Genomic DNA, 22,085 nt, shown 5'->3' with positions numbered 1-22,085 from the left:
GAGAGAAATATGTGGCAGAAATCTAAATTCCAAAAGTTTACTGTTCATCACCCTTTTAAGGATTAATAGTATATATAATACCAAAACAATGACAATACAAGCATAAATAGTAATTATATATTACAACAAAATATCATATTTATATAAATTTTTTCAAAAACTCTTTAGATTCTCTATCAACTAACTGTATTTTAAATAGTATTACAAAATATATAAAACAGTATTATTATAAAAACATCATTAAAGCGACACTAACTGAAATAATAAGTATAAATAGACAATAAAATATTAAAAAGAATTGGATATTATACAGATGTATTGATATCATATGAGCCGTGAAGGGCCGGCCCAAGCCATTCGAGGGCTACAAAATCTAATAGGTATCGACTTTTGTCACTTTTGACCAAACCTTCATTTCATAAAGTAAAAAAATGGGTAAAAGAGAAAATGAAAATCTAAAAGAAATTGAAGGCAAAGCCGATTTTGAGAAGATGAGGAGACCGAATTCATCCTTTGGTAACATCAAACATGACCTCGCCAGTCAACACTCTCACTCCATCTCCCTCAGACCCTATGACTTTGACTTTGATTCTCTTCTTCTCTGATCTGATTCATAGCTGATGCCTCCTCCTCCTGCTCTCTCAAATACTTAATTTATACTTGTCATCATATATATCTCGTCGTTGCTCTGGTTCCACTCATCTCCGACCACAACTACAAGGTTTCTTCTTCTCACTTTCATTCTCTTCTTCTCTGATCTGATTCATAGCTTTCTCAAAAGTTTTTTTTTTTTGAAAAAGTTTATTGGTTTCTTTTTCATCGTTTTCTTTGTATTTTGTTGCTTTTAGTATATTACACTCATCAAATAATACCTTGTTAACGGCGCCCAACGAAAAAGCCTAGTGAAATAGCTTTACTGTAGTGGACATATTGGTGGCATGAAAAAGCTTTAATATTGTAGATGCTTAAAGGCTTTTTGCTTTTATTTCATATATGTGAAAGTTGTCTGTATAACTTGATTGCTTTTCAACTCATTTTTGCTCTATAGGAAATAGTACACTGTAGTGTGTGTTGGTATTTGTCCTTTGTGCTTTTTGTCTTTGTTGACTAGACTAGGTCGTTATTTTTTTTGTGTTTGTTGTTTCTTTGTATTTCATAGTTCGCATAAACAAAATGTTTTTCTGTTTTTGACTTTTAGTTTACTGACAAATTATTTTGCTTTGTTTAGATGATTAGTTCTATTGCTACTCATCCACTTCAGCTTAGTATGTTTGTTAGGGGTAGAAATGGAAAAACAGTTAATTAAATTGAGCTAAATATAGCTGGGGAATCTTTGGTAGTGGAAGGGCATTTTGGGTAATTTACGTTTTATATTTGTTAGAGGTTTAGCCTATATATGCTGGGAATAATGAGGGGGGGATATAATCTTTTTCTGAAATCTGCTCTTGTACCTTGGGAGAGAACTAGACTCTCAAATTTCTAGCAATCATCAGAGTTTCATTTTGTATTCACCAAAATCATTGAGTATTGAGTAATATTTCCCAAAGTATTATTACACTGCTTTTCTTTGTATTCAGTACTATTTAGTGAGTTCTTGTTGATCTTATTTGAGAGGGTGATTTCATAGCAAAATTGTTAAGAGTTTAGGATTATTCAACATATTTTAAAAGAGTTGGGATTTTTAATTTTGCTTTACTTTTATGTTACTTGTTAACACTTACCAATTTTTACATTTTTCATATTATTGATGTCATCTTGAAAAAGAAGGTGCTAAGTGTTATTGGTATTTGGTATGATTAGCAAACAAAAAAGAAACAAAAGCATATTCCAGATTTCATCATTCTATGCTTAAGTATTGTTTATTAACATTACAGTTTGAAATATTTGGAGCTCAAAATAGAAAAAAAATAAATGGCAACAGGACATTGTTAATTTCTAACAAGGATCTATAAATAAATGTTAGATTCTAGGAGCTAATAAGTTTTTGTTTGTATGAATGAGCTTGCTAATAGAAAATAACTGTCTTATATCTGTTTGTTTTAGTTCTATCATCTATGGTATAAAAATGGGCATATCTTTTCGTCCCGGGCATTAAATTCCTTAGGACCATCCTGACATCAAGATAGCTTATTGGTGATCACTTGGTAATAAAACACTCCAAAATAGAGTTGACCCGATCTCACATACTTCAATCTCAGGTAGCCTGTAATATTACGCTCTAAAACTGTAAAACCAACAACAAATGTTAGGTTAAGCTTGGTATGTCATTTGTTGATCTCTTGGTGCACCTAAACAAAAAGACTTGTCAAAACTTGATGTAGCTTTTTTTTTTTTTAAAGGTACGTTCAAGCTATTGCATACAACTTTTTCAATCGGTCATGGAACATTTTGATCACCTCAAAATTCGAATGGAAGACATAATATCTGCCACCGGAAACTTTAGTCACGACAGACTAATCGGACGTGGTGGGTTCGGTCCGGTGTACAAAGGAGAACTCTCACTTTCAACACCAACCATGGTAGCTTTCAAGCGCTTAGACCGTAGACTCGGACAAGGGAACACTGAGTTTTGGAAGGAGATCACAATGCTTTCCGAATTAAAACATACAAATTTAGTTTCTCTCATGCACTTTTGCATTCAGGGCGACGAGAGAGTCCTTGTGTACGAATATGCCTCTCGTGGAAGCCTTGATCGCTATATAAGTGATGTTAGTCTTACATGGACTCAACGCCTTGATATATGCCTTCAGGCTGCACGTGCGCTAAAGTACCTTCATGATCCTAAGAAACCTCAAGGAAGAGTCCTCCATCGTGATATTAAAAGCTCCAACATCCTTTTGGATGACAAGTGGACTCCTAAAGTTTCTGATTTTGGATTGTCAAAGATTGGCGTATCAAACCAACCACACACAGTTGTTGTCTCCAATCCTGTTGGCACAGTTGGATATTGTGATCCGTTGTATTGGGAAATGGGCTTTCTATCAAAAGAGTCTGACGTGTATTCCTTTGGAGTTGTACTCTTTGAAGTAATGTGCGGAAGATTATGCACTGAGTATCATAATGATAAACATACAAGTTTAGTAAGTTGGTGGAAAAAATGTTGTGATGAAAAGAAATTAGATGGTATTATCTTTCAACATATAAAGGAAGAAATAGAATGGGATTCTTTGATAACCTTTTCAACCATCGCCAATCGATGTACAAGTAGAGAGCGTAAAGAACGACCAACAATGGATGAGATTGTGGAAGAACTTCAGATTGCACATGAACAACAGGTAACTAAGCATTTCTTTTGTCATTAAAATCATGTATATCATATTCTGTTTTTCAGAGAATACAAATCCTAAAACAAAATATTTCTACAGAATATCAATAGCAACGTCCCTCTAATCGAGATGTTAGAACGTGCTGTACCTCCACTATCCTACACATCCCAAAAGGAACTCATATCACTTCTTTCCAAAGGGATCCTTGTTGATGAGGGCAAAAGGGTAATTAACAATATATATATTTGTATCATGTGATATGTTCTTTCCAAGAAAAACATAGTTTATTGGAAGCTTTGTCACAGTTTCATTTGAACAAATAACGTTTAAGATGCTTGTAATTAAAAAAATATGTGTTTAAGCAAACATATTAATGTGCTTTAAACTAGAAGTCTCTCTCTTTTTTTTAATAAATTGCATGCTAATGGGTGTCAAATCAAAAATTTCATTTCTCAAAATACCTCGACCATGAAAGAAGATATACTCAATCATTCATGTAATTTTTTTTTTCAATAACCTTTGTCAAAGAAAGTCATCTATCCGAGTCATCACTAAATTTACGGGTGTTTTACTACTACATATATATTATTGATTACTAAAAGTAGAAAACTAAAGGCTGATTAGGTTGATGCCTATTTGTTTAAGTTGCTTACCTTTTATGCAGTTAACTTTTGGATTTCATTAAACGAGACTTCACTTTCATACTAAACTGAATGTGTTTATTTGGCAGTGGGTTAAAATAAATAAAAACAAACAATTTCATGAAATGATATCTGCAGCAGAATGTATACATGGAGGGAGGTTTATTCGTTGCAGTGATGATTATTCACGGTTGGTGACTTCTCTTAGTGAATCAGTATGTTTATGCTGATTGGATATTTGGATTTAATAAGATGTTTAAGAGTTTCATGTTCTATCATATGAATACATTATATGTTAAATCCCTTCCTTTTACTCTGTTTTTTTATTAATAATAACTACTATTATTATTATTATTATTATTATTATTATTATTATTATCATTATTATTTTGTTATTATATAATTAATGTTTATATTAATATCATTCTTCTGTTTTATTATATTATTCTATTTATGTTAATATCATTTCATGTTCTATCATGTAATCTATGAACACATCATATGTTAAATCCACTAAGGAATGAATGAAGGATTTCTCATGGATTGCGATTCTTTCTCCCGGATGGTTTTCGTTCCATTGAGGAGGTGTGTTTTTTTTATTCCTTTGGGAATGGGATGATATATACTGTAGTTATAAATTATGCTTATTCATATAATCTACAGTTTTTCATTGATCTTTATGAAGTTTTTAAAACTTCAATTAAGTATTTAAAAAAAATATTTTTAGTGATAATATTATTTAAAGATTTCATGGTATTGACTTATTTTTATTTTATAATTTTTTTTTGGTTCATAGATAATTCTTTTTTTAACTTTTTGTGAAACATAAATATGTGTTTTGAACAAAATGAAATATGCTTATGTGTACTTTATTTGATGATTTATCTGTATTAAATTAACTTTTTATTTATTTATAAAATAACATTATTTTTCTGTATTTAGCAGTTCTCTTTTATTTAGTTTTCTTTTTATTAATAACAAACAACATATTTGAATAACTCATTGTGTCATTCCGTTCCATGGAAAACAGCTCTCCCTCATGGAATGAAAATCAGTTAGGAGAGGGAATCACATTGCTTAAGGAATGCTTTATTCCACACCTTTGTGGCAAACAAGCAAGATTTTGTTTCATTCTACCATAATGCTCTATTCTATTCCTTCTTTAACTACTGCATACCAAAAACTACCATAATGCTCCATTCTCTTCCCTCTTTAATTATTTAAGTACATGTGATTGCGATATGTGCAGGTTCTCAAATATTTTCATTTCATTTTCCTCTGATTTCAAAGTAGAAGTGAGGACTCGATTCTTGTCACCACATGTCACGTACACCATAAACCTTGTCTTCAAACATGAAATTAACAAATATGGGATATATGTACCCTTCATATACAAATTGAAAGAGGAGACCCACTATTCAAAGTCACACATTGTGCAACTGAGAAAAGATGGGTGGCTAATGGCTGAATTATATCGGTTTACTAGTTACAAAGAGGAACATGAATTCAAAATTGACTTCTTACAATTTGCTATTACAAGTCGTTGGCGTCATTTAGAAGGCATTGAATTTCGACCCATGGAGCATGTAAGTTGTTGACAAAATGCATTAGGTTTTTTCCATTGTTACCCAAGTTTATTATAGTTTCAAGTTTTAGCTTTTTTTTCAAAATTGTACACTGAATATCTATACATTTCGGAGTGGAATAAAGGTCATCAGATAATTAATGTAAATACACAAATCAAGATAATGAAATTTACGTCAATATAAGGCTTTATATGTGTAATTAATAGGAACTATTTTCTTGATCTTATGAAATAATTGTAAATTTAACACAACAAGTATCTACTTTTAGGAAGCACGTGGAGATCGAAAGGGAAAACATACGAGGTCAAGATCAGGTTTGGACACCGAGTTGGAACAAAAGATGATACTAGATTATATGGATTTAATCAGGTTGTCAAAAGATAATTTACAGTGGACAACTAAGAAGGATTTTTACTTTCTTCTTCGCAAAGGCTTTCTCATCCACGAGGGTGAAAAGGTATGTTCTATGTTCCTATTCTATAAGTGCTTGAAAAATTGTTTCTTTAATGATCATAATTAAATTAAGAAACAAACTAACTAACGAGAAACTAGAGAAACAAAGAGTTACAACACAAATTAATCCACCTCACCTAAGTTTCTATTCTTTAGTCTATTAATCAACAATAACAACACCACTTGAACCTCATCTACCAAGAGCGGAGGAAAGATTAAGAGACATCGTTGGAATGAACTCTTGTGTTCCTAGAATTGGATTTGACCATTTAAAGAAAATATCACAACCCCTTTTAAGTTTTAAGATGTCGGTGAAACCTGTGTGAGATGAGAGATGGAGAACAAATCCTTAATATAAAGCATTGGAGGAAACAACACACCAAACCAAACCATACCAAACCATCTGAATAAAGAAATCCAAAAATCTTTAATTAATAGGGCAACGTATCTTGTCATGGACATTACATAAGGGGTAACCAACAAAAGAAATAAAACCACACGTTTTTCAAGATTGACCCTTATATGGAACGCTCCAGCCAGACTCTATAAATAGTTGTTGACTTTTCCCATAATCGGTTTATTCCATCTAAACTCCCTCCTGCTTTGCTTTAACAAGAAACCGTTGATTGTAATATTTAAGAGATAAAATTGAAAAAGAGCCAGAAGTTTGTTATTTAAAGATACATATCATCACTATTCATGAAGTATATCTTAATAATTAATACTACTATAATTTACAAAAGTTTTGTCCCTTTACTATCTAACTAAAGTTTTGATAATTGTTTATATATATATATATTGATCAGTGGATTTCTATTAGCAAAAATATGAAGAAACGTCTAATGATATCCGCTAGATCCATTCTGATAGAGCGTGACTGGATATGGAAGTCTCTACCAGAATCAAGGTTGTCACTCTTTTTTCTCAACAAATTTGTTTAGTTTAGTAATACTTGATCATACGAGGTAATGGTGCAGGTTGTACAAATTGATGATGATCCTTATTATTTAAATTGAATAATGTGCATGCCATATCAATTTCTTATTTACAGGAACTCCAAAATGTTCACAAAGAAAGTTTGTTATTCATTTTAAACTCGGGTATAGTTAGTATACATTATGTTTTGCCATATAATAAAAGCATGCATGGTTGTCTCAAACAACCGAAATTACCATTTTGTTGTGTAAGAAAGTTACAAATTAAGAGAATGTGAAATTGTTTACGCATACTACTTACAATCCCATGTATGATATGCTTCATCATGCTATACTAGAATTTATAATCATTCATATGTTTTTTACTATTCTACAGATTCCAAGTGGTGGCTGAGTCTATTGACAGTCACAAGTTGACCATTGATTTTCAAATCAAATCAGAATTGTTGTCCCTTGAGACAAGTTATTCATGTCATCTCATATACAGACTACCAGACCAATATTCTTTGCTTGAGGATTTCATAACAATTCGGAGTACGGGATCAAGTAATTATGTTCAATCTTACTATCTAGTCCCTGCTCCTCCTACCCCTATTTTCCGATCCATGGCTGATGAAAAGTACGACAAGTCATCACACTCCCACAAAATAAAAGGTTATCCAAAAATGAGGAAGGATGGTTGGATGGACCTTACATTGTGTGAAGTTTCAACCAAAGACACACAAGTTATTAAAATGTGTCTTGAATGTCGTGGATCTAAAGTTACACAGTTTGTTGGCCTTGTTATTCAAGGGATAGAGTTTAAGCCGTTGTAAATGTCATTTTCTTTTCGTTATTCATCTTGTATTAACAATATTACCAATGGAAAGAAATTAAATAAGGTTCCCTATGCTATTATTTAATAAGGAGTTTATTATTGATTTTTATGTGAACAGTAGGTATATTTAACCATCACTACTAGGAAAACCGTAAATTTTGACAATCTTTTTATCAACTAACTAAAGTCTGTTGCTAAATTATCAACATATCAATGTCTTTAGCTACAAAGGTAGACGAGTTAAATTTCAATTCAACAATGAATAATCCAATGGTAAAATGGTATCTATTTATTGAAATTTTGGTGGGAAAAGTATTCAAGGTGTGAAAATTACAAGAGATTTAAATGTCGTTTAAATGTAAAACCAGGTGTTAATATGAAAACGAGTACGTCAATTCAATATGGGTAACACTTGAATTATAGCAACTTTTGCGGTGAAGATGTGAAAATAGAAAGTTGAGACATGATAATCATGTTAGGAGGTTTGAAGTGATACATTAGAGAAATTCAAAGGTGAAATCAGATTTGTGGTAAAGAGAAGCATTGAATCCATAAATTTAATCTCTCAAGGAAAAACACATCCCTATTTTACTTACTGACGTTTGATTTTTGCATCGAACAATTATGAAATCGCGATTTGATTTCAAAATTATATTTTGATTGGTGTTAGAAAGACGATTCTAATGCTTGAGTCCCTCCCTAGCATGTACCACTCAAATTAGTTCTTAGGCTCGAAGGTGTGGTGCGGGAAAGGGTGAGGGGAATCGGAACCGCACCCTACTACACTACCCTGGGGTGTGGTTTAGGCAATGCGGGGAAAGGGTGAGGGGAGGGTACACAACCCTCTCTCTCCTCATGTGATTGGTTGGCTCTATTTTATGTATTTTCTTTATTGTTTTTAGTTTTTAATATAAAAATTGATTTAGGTGAAATGGGTAGCCAAAAGGGAGTTTTCCCATTTTTCGTCGATGTTTGGTGTTCGGGACCTCTTATGGATGTATGAGTTTCTATCTCGCAAATGTTGAATTTTTTGTGCTAAGATTTTAGAAGGCCTTCATGGCATGTTAGGTCTTGCAAACCCTTTGAAAGGGTACATACGTGATGGTTCAAGCATTGCATCCTATCACCACCTTTTACTTTTTCCTTACTCATTGTCACATCATCCCTCATCCCCTCTCCATCTCACCACTATGAGATGGTCATCTCTCATTTCCCGTTACTTTTTTTTTTGAATTAAATATATAAAATTATAAGTTCATAATTATGTAAATATTTAATAATAAATATGAATATTTCATTAAATCAATATTATAAAACATTACATAATTAACAATTACAATTAAATAAATAAATAAATAAATAAGAAATTTATAGATGAGGGTTGGCTTTGGGTTAGGTGATTTTGGTTGTGTTTACTGAACAAACTTGATTTTTGGCTTGGATGGGGTTGGCTATCCAGAACATATTCGGAAGAGCGGAAAAAATTGAGAAATTAGGTTGGGCTTACAGTTGAAATAAAGTAATATTATGGTACATTTGGATAATGAAATTGTTGGAGATGTGATGAGGGTGAAAAAACCAAAGCATCTAGTTTTAGTCGGTAAATTGGTGGATCGAAATGAGAAACAATTTGAATTGGTCTTGTTGAACCCCTTCATGTGATTTGTTTCGGTCGGATCTTGGGGTGAGATTGGTGGAAGGGTTGTTTGAATTCATTTTGGTAAATGAAAGTTAAAATAATGCTAGAAGTTGAGGAAAGTTGTGTGAAAAGTAGAGTAAAAGACGTAATATTTATAGTTGTAAAAAATAAAAAATTTAAATTTAAATTTAGACAAAACTACAAAAATGGTCCCTATGGTATGTATTTTTTCTGAGGTTTAGTCCAAACCTTGGTTTTGTTGGCTTCATGGTCCTTTTGGTCATGTTTCTATATGATTTTAGTCCCTCTAAAACTGAAATTACTGTAATACCTTTACATATTTATTTTTTATTTTTCTTTCATTCAATCCGAAATACTGAAAACTGAAATTACTAATCAGTGATCAAATGTAGTAATCTCTTTTCCTGTTTCTCATGTTAGTTATTTTAGCATGTTTCTCATGTGGTTTTTCATGTTAGTGGGTATGTTTGTATCTTGTGATTTTTAGTATATGTTTTTATGTTTTGTTGCAGGTTGAGAGAGAGAGAGAGAGTAACACCCCGTTTCCAAGACAAACCTTAAAATATGAAGATACGTTTTAAATAGGGATGAGCAACGGGCCAAACCCGGACTGGACCAGCCCAAAGACCGAAAACCCGAAGACCGAAGACCGAAAATCGTGAATTGTCTTACCCGAAAACCGGACCGTTTTTTGGTGTATTGGGTCCGGCTTTGGTCCTGTCCGGTTCCGAGTACTAAACCGGGTTTCGGGTTTTGGACCGAATTAGACTTTAGTAGTGTTGTTTACGGTTTCGGTCCAATCCTATACCAAACTAGGTTTCGTATGTTTGTTGTTTACGGTTCATATTTTGTTTGTCATGTCACTCTCTAGCATAGTATTTCAAATTATAATCTTATTAGGTAACATCCATCATTCGTATCTTTGTTGTTTGCACAATTCAACTAAAAAATACATAAAAGATGATGAATATAATGGTACGATGCGAGACTATAATTAGAATATGTGCAAATGAGGTGTATGCAAACACATAAAAACGTTAGTAAAAAGTCACACTATTTTATTAAAAAAAACCTACACTATTTATATATAAAAAATTTGCACTTAACATCCTTATTTTTATATAAAAAAGTTGCACTATTTTTATAAAAAAATTACACTTAACAACATTGTTTTTATTAAAAAATACTGCATTATTTAAAAAAAAACTGCACTATTTTTATTAAAAAAATGTAGTAGGAAATAACTTTTGATTTTTCGAGAAAAAAAATCGACACCATAATATGATCAAGTGAGGCCGAAACCAAAAAAATCTGACATGTGATCCACAAGAAATGCCGAATCAATTCAATCGGACAACATTTTCTTTATTTTGGTAATTCTCGCTTAATGTTTGTCGATAAAAAAAAAAAGAAAATAATTTTTGGTTTTCCGGTCCGATCTGGGTTAAATCCTTTAATTCGGGTACGGTCCGGTCCAAACCCGAAACCCGATTATTGATAAAAATTAAACCCGAAAACCGGCTCATTAATATGATAATCCGGTTCGGTCCGGGTCCGGTCCCGGTTTTTTTCTGGTCCGGTCCGGTCCGGTCCGGTCCCACGGGTCGTTTGCTCATCTCCAGTTTTAAATATCATTTTATTCCGGCATATGAATATATTTAAATAAATAATTTAGTGAAAAAGTGTGTAATTGGCATTATAATTTGTTTTGGAGGTCTAAAGAATGCTTTCGGGATTCGTACTGGAAAGAATATTTGATAATATGTCTAAAAGATATTCAATTGGGCTTGTTTTGTAGTTTTTGGACTTATATTGAAATTATTTCATAGAGGAGGGACTATTTGAGTAAATTTGGATGTCATTTGAAAGGAAAAGAGGAGGAAGGTCTAAATATGTCATAATTGAGATTTTGGGGTTAAAAAGGTAATTTTTGGATTTGTTTTGCAAAAGCTTTTCTAAGTGGAGGGCTAAAAGGTAAGTTTGAGGATTAATTTGAAAGGATCCTATGGGGAGGAACCGGAATTGTAAATATGCCAAAGTTTTAGAATGGTCGGGGTTTAAAGACCCACCACCCTCACCGTACTAACCCTAACCCTAAAATTATGAGCATTCGCCACTCTCCTTTCCTCCATTATCGGCCGCCACCCTTTTTGGCTTCTTCGGCTACCAAGTCGCCGTTGTGCCATCCCATTGAAGGCGGAAACCTCCCTTAGACGTCGTAGCAGCGAGGGATCGGAAGGAACTCATCTGTTGCGTCGCTATTATCATTCTCGGTGGAGGCCGCCACCCTCTCGCGTCTTCTTTTGTTCGGCCACCATTCTCCGTCGCCTGCTGCGAACGTCGTGACCGTCGCCACTGTAGCAAGTTCCGACGTCGCCGCCTTCCCCTCCATGATTCAGTGTAGTGTTGACGTGTTCCGCCTTCCCCTCCATGATTCACGATGGTGGCTGTGATCGCAAAAGCCGCCGCCTATTCGGGGATTCTGCCGCCGCCAAACGCCACAGGTGGGTGGCTGTGTTATTATTCCCGACAAAGGGTGTAATGTGTGTTTATTGTAGTGTGTGTGGCTGTATTTCTTTTGTTAGATTGGTTTTGACTAGTCGGAAAATCAAAATCAACCACTACCACCACCGTGAGCCACCGCCGGCCACCACAAGGTGGTTGTGTGAGTGTGTGTGTTTTATTAGATTAGTGTGTGCGTGTGCCATTCGAATTGGGTTGTAAATTGTACACGGTATATAAATAATAATAGAAAATCCATAACCACTACCGTGAGGTGATGGCTGCCGCCTCCTGCCGCCACCGGCCGCCGTGTCGGGTGGCAGTGTGCTTAGTTGTGTTGGGATTCCTTGTTGGGTGTTTGGAAAAAGGACTAAACCCTAATGGGCCTAATGAAGCCCTAATGGACCCAAAAGCCCAAACATGTGACTAATGGGTGTAATAAACCCTAATTGACCTAAGGAAAACCCTAATGGGCTTAAGGACTTGGTTTTGGGCCTATTGGGCTAAGATGGGATTAGAAACCCTAATTAGTGTTTAGAAAACCCTAATATTGGATTTATGGGCTTGGACTTATCGGGACCCACATTTGGGCCATTAGAATGGAAGTGTGTATTAAGCCCAATCACATCATATGATTTATTTAGAAGAGTGATGGACTTAATGGATTAAGTTCTTAATGGGTTAAGTGAGAAACACTTAACCTTAATCGTCATTTTATGTGAAACCCTAATTTCACTTGGGTTTATTGTTGGGCCTTCCTTATGGGCCTTGATGATTGGGTTATTAATGGGCCATCCAAGATCAAGCAAATAGACTAGAATAATTAATGGGCTTTGAGGTAAGGCCCATATGAGGAGTTGGGCCCAATTTGGAAAATTGGGCCATAGTTTGGTCCTTTAGGATTATATGATATTGGGCCATTAGAATGTTGAATATTGGACTGGACCAAATGGTGGCCTTATGGTAAGACCTTATAAAGGTTTGGGCCTAATTTGGAAAATTGGGCCATGTGTTGGGCTTTGACCCATAGTTGACTTTTGGGCCTTTGGATTGGGCCTTGGGCTTGAATCAAGCCAAGATAGGGGTAAAGCAGTCTTTTACCCCCAACATGGACTTATGGACATGTGTTGGAACCCAATTTATTAATTGGGTGATGTTTGATATTGACAGTTCGGGAACCTGCCATCCAGCAGCTGGGGTTAGGTCTACGGGACTTCAACAGTGTAAGGTGAATTACCTTCTAGTAGAAGTGGGTCTAAGGCACCAATGGCGACCCACTAGTAGTTGATTACAGTTGAGATGATTGTCTTTGTGATAATTGTCTGGTTTACTATTACTTGATGTGTTCTATGTGCCGGTATATCATGTTCTATGTGATAGTGGTAGTAGGAGGGGAATAGTCCCTCGATCGGTTGTTAGGACCGAAGGGTACGTCGGACACCCCAGATATGTCTGACATCATGTTTATGATATGTTATTATGTGATAGTAGTAGGGGGTGAAATAGTCCCCGTGACCGGGTGGGATAGACTGGAGGGTAGGCAGGCACCCCATAATGGCCTGACATGGGTAGTTAGCACCCTAGAATGGCTTGACACGGGTAGTTAGCACCTCAGAATGGCTTGACATGGGTAGGTTGGGCACCCTAGAATTGCTCGACAGTATGTATGCTATGTGATTATATGATATGTGATATGATGGGGGAACTCACTAAGCTTCGTGCTTATAGTTTTCAATTTTGGTTTTAGGTACTTCCTTTTCAAAGGAAAGGAGCCGACTCGATCGCAACGCATCACACTATGGTTTTTCCGCACATGAGATCTTTGGGATTACACTCTGATATTGGTTATGATAACATGTTTTGATTATTTCTACTTTGGTCTTGACATGACATGATATTATTGATGTTTCTTATACTGTTAGTTTTATAATAACTTATTTAAAAATGAAATTTTTGGTCTTAAATTTTGGGATGTTACAGAGAGAGAGAGAGAGAGAGAGAGAGAGAGATGGAGGGAGGGAGGGAGGGAGAGAGAGAGATTTATTATTTTTTAATTATTTAAATGGATAAAGAATGAAAGAAAAATAAAAAATAAATACATAAGGGTATTACAGTCATTTCAGTTTTCAGAGGGACTAAAACTACATAGAAACATTGCCAAAAGGACCATGAAGCCAAAAAAGTCGAAGTTTGGACTAAACATCGGAAAAAATGGATACCACAGGGACCATTTTTGCAATTTTGTCTTAAATTTAAAACAATAATCGTTCGTTGGAGGAAGTGAAAAGAGAAAGGACGTGTTTGGCAAAAGTAGCTGTTAGCTGGAAGCGGGTAGCGGTTAGTGTTAGATTAGTGTCTAAGTCCATAACTATTTTGGTATGTACTTGACCCGATGGTGCATGGTCCTTTTGGGTTGCCTTCACCAAAGCAACTTGATAGGATGAATTATGGAGAGAAAGGATTAAATATGATTTATTAATATATTATGAGAATAATATATTAAAGGAGAAATCATATTGTTTAATTAATATTAGTCAATAATTAATTGGTAATTAGTTTTGTGACTAAAAGAGATTAATTAAACTTAGGGGACTGGAATTGTAATTATAAGATAATTGTAATTTGGGTCATGGATTGTCTTGAATCAAGAGGTGGACGAATTCTTATGGGAAGCCCATAAGGAAATCGTCCAAGGGCTTGATTAAAGGAGTCTATGGGTTGCTTAGGGCTTAAGCAACCAAATTAGGGTTTCCTTGTTAGATAACCCTAATAGCCTCACTATATATAGAACCCTTAAGGCTCAAAAACATGGGGAACATCTCTTCTAGGGTTAGAACACGTTTTGGGCAGCCTCCATCCTCTCTCCTCTTCATCCTCTTGCTTATGGTGTTTGTGAGCCATTAGAGGAGTGACACTTGTGACTCTAAGCCTTCCAAAGTCAATTGAAGGAGGAATTTGGATTGTTATTGCTACATAACAATCAAGGTAATATTATAAACCTATTCTAATATCTAATATGATTACTTGTATGCTAGAATTAGGGTTTATAGTCTTGGATTCAAAGCATGTACAATAGAGAAACCTAGATCCAAGCATTAGGGTTTGTATGAGCCTAAGCCTTTAGACTTGAAGTGAATTGGTGTGTGGATTGTCTAAAGAGCATTAGACATAAGCAAATGTTTGCTGCAACGTTCATGAGTGCTTATGAATATGAATTTGAGCATTGGATTAAACCCATGCTCACTTGGATCACTCCATGAATTGTATCACGAGTGATTGGTGAGACGATAACATCTTATATTCTTGAAACCGAGATGTGTGAGTTGTATCTTGCAAATCGGTTGCACATTGATAATATGTAAACGCACTAGTAACTTGGTGTTATAAAACATATTGTTGTGTGTGATTCGGTGAGTGAGTGCAAGCAAGCATTGTATCAAAGTTTATCCGTTCCTTTTATCCAAAGTAGGATAAAAGCGAGATTTTTGGGCCCCTCGATGATTTAGTAATGACAAACGTAAATGCTCGGCCGGGCTTGGGCTAATTTTATTTGTTCAATTAGTCAGTCGTCATAAATCAGAAATCGAGAAGTAGTATAAAGAGAATGATTAGAAATCATATCTCATACGATATCTAGAATGGAGGAATATATGATCCCTTATCTATGGACACGCGTATCTGATAGGATCAGAGTTGACAGTGGCTTTGGAAAGCTACGATTGCAGATCAGGATCTGAAGTCATATGCAGAATAGTTGTTAGACTTATCCAAGTGGGAGACAAATTTAGAATGGTCAAACATTAAAGCATTTGCAATCGATCCTATACCCGAAGCGTATGGGACCCGACGCATAATGTTTTATTTGCTATGTTCTCAAAAATTCGAATTGTGAAGAGGAATGCCGTAATCATAATCGAAATTTTAAGAACACACTATGTTTCTTTGACTAAGTTATTAACATTCCACAACCTAAGCCTTTAGACTTGAAATGAAGCATAATATTCTCTCCCTTAATTATAGCAAAACAACCTTTCAACTCTTACAACTTTGTAAAGTATGACTCTTGTTTTCTATAATTAATATTGCTAACTTGGAATACGTGCCTTAATAATCATACAATCATAACTTTTATGCTCCCACTATCATGATGATTATTATAAAACATAACACTTATGCTCCCACTAGCTTCGACATGTATTCATAAACATCTTAACTTTCAGAAAAACAATGCTTATTGAATTTCTTAAGTTCATGTTTCTAATACATAATGCTTTGATAATCTTTTATCAATGCTTCTTGAACTTATACACCTTTGCCTTAGATAGTTTATATGTGTGTCTAAACAATTAAGACTAATTGTCAAACCTCACAATTCAAATCATGGAAAGGGATACCGTAACCATAATCGAAATCGAGAATGCAATTTTACAATCACTATCTTCTTAAAATCTCTCTTAGTGAAAGCATTTCCTCACAATCATTTTCATGAAAGAGGAAATCTTATGACACTTAGATTTAAACGGTGTATGTGTTCCTATCCATGTGAATTTGTTAAAACTAAAGTTTATGACAAATTCAAACTCATATGGACCGAACTTTCTTAATCTTGATTTCTTGCCTTATGGTAGCACAGCTGCCCACCATGTCTTCCAAGTAGTTAAGCAACTCACCCTTTCCTATCAATGTACCTTTCATTGATTAAGGTGCTTTGCCTTTTATGCGTTCAAAATGAGAACTCATAGAACTCACATGCATAATTAACTCGATTGGATTGGCACAGAAACAAAATGATGTCAACACGATAGGTTGTAAACCTCAACTCGTGTTGTAGTGATGATCGATAAGGTTTATTTGATTTGTTCTTGAAACCTTTCAAGACCATTAAGACTCCCACTGACTCCTTGACATATAAGATTCTCTTGTCAAAACATTTCTTGAAAAATAAATATTCAAGAGTTAGTGTAGCTTTTATCAAGACAAAACACTTCATAACTTTGGTCCTAGTTGGTCTTTGTCTTATCCAAGACATCACAACTTTCCACAATTGATGAATGTTATAAACCTTCTTAATACTTGTCACTCATTGTCACAATCTTAACTCTAAGACTTGTTTTTGGAACGAAGTATGATTGAGTTTTTGATTTAACCATTTCTTCAATTCTTGATTCCTTTTCTTAAACATACAATTGTACTAAGACTCATTTAAAGGATCAATTGAGATATGGTTCTTAATCATTAAGACCTATCATAAAGCATAAAAGGTATTCTCCCTTCTTCTTAGAATGGAGAAACTTTTATCTTTCTGCCTACTTGATTCTTCTTATTCGTTCTGTTATTGATCTAAACCCTTTAATCAATTCAGAATTACACTTAATCTTGTAAGTATAATCATATTTACTAAGCCTTTAGTAAATCATGACGAATATCTTTGTTACTCTTATGGTGGACTTGATCAATACGCAACTTTATGTACTCGATCTCCTAGTCCTTCACTTGACACTTTGTCAACAAATTGGTCTAATTTCCAAATACGAAATTTCTCATTCATCGTGCAATCAAGTTGCATGATTCCAAGTTTCTGTCCAATTGAAACTTGGGCGATGATAAACTCTCCCTATTTGGTAAATTCTCGACTTTCCATAAATAACATAATAAGAACCAAATTCATTATTGCTAATAATAGAAACATTTTAACATCAATTTTTCATACACGCCATTGTAAGGATAAATAAATAAAATTTAAAATCAAAATTTATTTTATTACGGAAAAAATTTGTCCTTACAATGCAACTCATTGAAAAACTTATGCTAATACATCTTTCTTAGCAATCTAATTCTAACTTTAAGTAGTAGCTCAAGAATCTAATCTTTGAGAAATGCGATCGAAATCCATTCCTTCACGGTTAGATTTTGCTCACTTCTTCCCTTAAGCTTCCTTTCTTTTCTTTGATCCTACAAAACATCAATTGTAATCTTATCACATTATGTATTAAGAATCTAGAATAGAAGCTTAAAAGAGTTAGTCAATGGATTTTACCTAAAGCAAAGCCATACGTTTTGAATCTCCCATCTCTTAGATCTCTTAGGTAAATAGGGTAGCTTCGTCTCCAATTCCCCTTCTCTTGGCAATAAAAGCAAATTGACTCTTTTGGAATAGAACATGGAACTACTTCAGGCATTGCCTTTCTCTTATGATCAAACTTTTCGATCATAGCATGTCTTTCGTTGCCATTGTCTATATCCATAAAGGTCTTGAAGGCAGATTCACCAATCAACTTTGCTTTCCTATTGCGCCAAACCATTGCTGATTCAGCAGCAATAAGCATATGGGTGTGATCTATAAGGGTCACGTCGCAGTTTATCGTATAGTACTCTCTTACGAACTCACTATACTGTAACATCCCGAAATATCAAGAGTAGAGTTGAAGGGCTAAAAGAGTAAGTTGTGAAAGAGTGACTCGGCGAGTCCATGGATGGACTCGGCGAGTAGAGTCGCGACTGGGTCGCGTGCTAAGTAGCCGACTCGGCGAGTCAGTGAGGAGGACTCGACGAGTAGGCGCTGATTGGAGAAAACCCTAATTCTCGGGGTTGAGCCCTATATAAAGAACATTATGTTTTCCTCCCAGCCTCCTTATCACCCCTTGAGCCCCATAAAACCCTAAATCGCGGAGAAGCACCATTGTTGAGTGGATTGGAGCTTGGAGAAGTAATTGTTGAAGGAATTTTGGGAGATTGAAGGCTTGGAGCAAGGGGCTTTGCTTGGATTCGAATTACATTGCAGTTGGGGCATCTCTTGGAGGTAATATCTCGTTCTTGGGTTGTTATTATGTGTTTCTTCATTTTGGGGTTTGTGGGAACTTGTCTATGGATGTAATGGGAAGTCTAGAGGTTAGATCTGAGGTTGCTACCTCAGATCTAGAAGGGAGAAGAATCAGAGAGCATGAAAGTCCCTGTGTTGGAGTGTTTAGTGAAGCTTTCATGTCCCAAACCCTAGCCCAATGTGCAAATGGCCTAGATCTCTTTGGATTCACGTAAAGTTTGCCACTTTACGTGATGGATGAGTGGTAGGAGGCTAGATCTATGTTTTGGAGCAATTGCATGGCCTGGAATGCTTCCGAATGGATTCAGACCGGTGGTACTCGGCGAGTCACATGGGTATACTCGACGAGTTGGTTGAAGATGGCCTGGAACTCGGCGAGTTGTATGAACAACTCGACGAGTAGGTTGATGATAGTCTTGGACTCGGCGAGTCTGTTCTTGGACTCGATGAGTCTTGTCGAAGAGTCCCGATATTCCCTGGTTGAGTCGAGAATCGGTGAATCTAGGGATGACTCGGTGAGTTGTGTGCGAGTGGACTCAGAGTTGTTGGACTCGGCGAGTCTCGGAGTGACTCGGCGAGTTAGGTCGCAGATTGAGTGAAGATCTGATTGTAGAAACTCGGCGAGTCATAGAGTTGACTCGGCGAGTAGGGTCAGTCAGGGGTTGACCTTGACTGAGGACTTTGATTTTGACCAAGGGTTGACCGTTGACTTTTAGGGTTTGGTCAGCGATGTGGCCTTTGGGCCAAGAGAGGGGTAAAATAGTCTTTTACCCTTAAGAGGGTGCATTGAGAGGATTGATTCTAGTCTCGAGAGTTATAGTCATGAGAGTTTTGCCTTACGTGTTAGGCGGTGGCGAGTTCGAGATCCGAGTATGGAGATATCTGCTTTTTGCTTGCCAGGTGAGTCTTCTCACTATACTTTACCTTGAGTAGGTAACCAGAGTTATGTGACAGAGTATTTGTATGCTATGTATGTTATGTGTTGTACTGCATTATTCCTATGTGATTTATGCTGTGCATGGTTGCAGAGTTGGAACCGAAGGGTTCCTAGAGTTAGAACCGGAAGGTTCACAGAGTTAGAACCTGAGGGTTCACAGAGTTTGGGGGCACGGACCCATAGAGTTATAGCCTCGAGTGGCTTATATGTGTTATGTGTGTGGTATTTTGGGGAACTCACTAAGCTTCGTGCTTACAGTGTTTTGTGTTATGATGTTTTCAGGTTTCTTTCAATATCACGGTACGGCACCGGCTTGATTGTACACACCAGAGCAAGAGTCATATTTTGGAGGATCCTGGTTTTCTATGCAAGTGAAAATGGAGCTATGTTTTGTAATTTGATTATGAATGAGATTTTTTTACAAGTGTTCTAAGAATAAAATGATTATTTAAAATGAAAATTTTGTCTTGAAATTTACGGTGTTACAAGTTGGTATCAGAGCCTTGGTTTGAGGGATTCGGATGCGCCTTCGGGTAATTCTGGACTCAAACTGAGGAAGTAAGAAAAGTTTTCAAAGAAATAATTTTCTAAAGCGAATAAGAGTTCAAAGAGAAAACGAGAAAGAACAGTGTGTACAATCAGCCAGAGCCCGAACGGTGATTTCCCAAAATACCCTTACTTTTGTGTTATGAGATATTTATGATGCACTTTATGAGATATTATTGCATGCTAGAGACAGGCTAGGTATTCCATATATTAGGAGTAGAGTGGCCTGATTTGTGATGCCTTAGCCTAGGAATTGCTGTGATATGCGTTGTGCTTTTGAGTATGTGATGAGTGAGAATATTTGATTGGAATCCTTTAGGGGATTTGAGTAGTGGAGTAATCTAGGGAAGATACCTAGATGAGTACTGTAGTACTTGGAGAAAGAATAGTTAGAGCCCGCGAGGGGAAGAGTTGCAGAGTTCGGTGGTACTTCCGAGGATGAGCAGAGCAAGCGGAGTTATCACCCAGAGTGAGTCATATATATTCTTCGATGCTCGAATGCTGCTTGCTTCGTGCTTTGTGGAACTCTCGATGATGGGAGTCAGCTACCAAGCGAATATGACGATATTCAGGAGGTAGATGGCTGGCATCATTAGGAGCTCTTCAGCAGCTGATGGCAGAGAAGTGTGGGAATCTAAGAAGAGCCTAGGGAGTAACCTTAGCCAGATGAGTGCACTGGCAGGGTAGAGAATTTCGCTGGGGAGCGAGCGCGCGATGGAATTGGTGAACGAGAAGGTCGAGCAGCTACTTAGGAGCTCCGGGATAGTCCGTGTGGAAAGTATGGGTAGATGTGGAAGGTAGTATGGGCCCGTACTACTGAAAGCAGAGGACCCATACTTGATACAGGGAGTATTCTGAAGATTCTAATGAGCGCATTAAGGAGTGATGTATGGTTCGAGTACCATACATCAGAGCAGATTGAAGAGTGATGTTATGGTTGAGTACCATACATCGGAGCAGATTGAGGAGTGATGATATGGTTGAGTACGTCTGGTCCGCCCTTTTGGGGCCTACAGCCTATCCGGACCGCTCGCTGGGCCTTCGGGACAACCGGTCCGCCCTGGGTATCTTGGCCTACAGCACGCAGTAGGACCCGTCTCAACCCAACTCCAGTGCGAACAACCATGTGCACATATACATACAATCATATAGCAATTCACAGTCAACAAGCAGATAAAACATATCACATAGCATATCATCATCCTAATCAGGATACCGACCTAACAGGTCACTAGCATACCATCTCCCTATCTCTCAGGGTACCGATCTCAAACAGGTCTCTAACATATACCATCCTAACTCTCAGGATGCAACATATCATAGCAACAACATAACAACAACTACCCGGATCTCAATCCGATAAGGGCCGACCTTGGTGCCTTAGACCCTGTTGATATAGTGAGGATAACTCACCTCGAAACTGCCTAATTGAACAGATAACCCGAACTGCTCCGATCACTGATACGATCTCTACCACTGGACAACCGCCAATGCACTGAACTCAAAACAACAATCAACAATTACCAAAATGCCCCTGGAAACCACTGGTCAACCCTTGGTCAAGGACAAGGTCAAAGTCAACTCCTGACTGACCCTACTCGCCGAGTCAACCCTATGACTCGCCGAGTTCCCATAATCAAAACTTCACTCAATCCGCGACCTAACTCACCGAGTCACCCCGAGACTCGTCGAGTTCAACAACTCTGAGTCCACTTGCATACAACTCACCGAGTCATCCCTTGACTCGCCGATTCTCGACTCGACCAGAAAATATTGGGACTCTTCGACAAGACTCGCCGAGCCCAAGAATAGACTCGCCGAGTCTAAGGCTATCTTCAACCTACTCGCCGAGTTGTTCATACAACTCTCCGAGTGCCAGGCCATCTTCATCCAACTCGCCGAGTTGTTCTTCCAACTCGTCG

The 22,085-nt window shown here is 36.5% G+C and overlaps 1 protein-coding gene across 4 annotated transcripts; it reads left to right on the top strand.

Moving 5' to 3' along the window:
* The first annotated feature begins 272 nt into the window (after window positions 1–272).
* LOC111905936 (probable serine/threonine-protein kinase PBL7) lies at window positions 273–7,813 on the top strand. Of its 4 annotated transcripts, XM_023901671.3 has the most exons (9): window positions 275–721; window positions 2,044–2,198; window positions 2,340–3,275; window positions 3,366–3,491; window positions 3,997–4,097; window positions 5,157–5,493; window positions 5,762–5,950; window positions 6,753–6,853; window positions 7,258–7,813. In XM_023901671.3, the coding sequence occupies exons 3-9, from the start codon at window positions 2,379–2,381 to the stop codon at window positions 7,694–7,696; spliced, it is 2,190 nt and encodes a 729-aa protein (XP_023757439.1). In that variant the 5' UTR covers window positions 275–721; window positions 2,044–2,198; window positions 2,340–2,378; the 3' UTR covers window positions 7,697–7,813. The 4 variants fall into 4 exon arrangements, 3 of the variants coding, with proteins under 3 accessions (XP_042754092.1, XP_023757439.1, XP_023757438.1); XR_002855065.3 differs by lacking the exon at window positions 2,044–2,198 and having other exon boundaries at window positions 273–721; window positions 6,767–6,853; window positions 7,258–7,396; XM_023901670.3 differs by lacking the exon at window positions 2,044–2,198.
* Window positions 7,814–22,085: the final 14,272 nt, after the last annotated feature.

Source organism: Lactuca sativa, chromosome 9 (genome assembly GCF_002870075.4).
Source record: "Lactuca sativa cultivar Salinas chromosome 9, Lsat_Salinas_v11, whole genome shotgun sequence".
In the NCBI taxonomy this organism is placed as follows: domain Eukaryota; kingdom Viridiplantae; phylum Streptophyta; class Magnoliopsida; order Asterales; family Asteraceae; genus Lactuca; species Lactuca sativa.
The sequence above is the reverse complement of the archived record's forward strand: the minus strand, read 5'-3'. Positions and strand labels throughout refer to the sequence as shown.

Coding starts and splice junctions, on each gene's coding strand:
- LOC111905936 (XM_023901670.3), top strand. CDS start 2,379: ATGGAACATTTTGATCACCTCAAAATTCGAATGGAAGACATAATATCT. Junction 4,098..5,156: donor TGCAGTGATGATTATTCACG/GTTGGTGACTTC, acceptor CGATATGTGCAG/GTTCTCAAATATTTTCATTT. Junction 6,854..7,257: donor AAGTCTCTACCAGAATCAAG/GTTGTCACTCTT, acceptor ACTATTCTACAG/ATTCCAAGTGGTGGCTGAGT.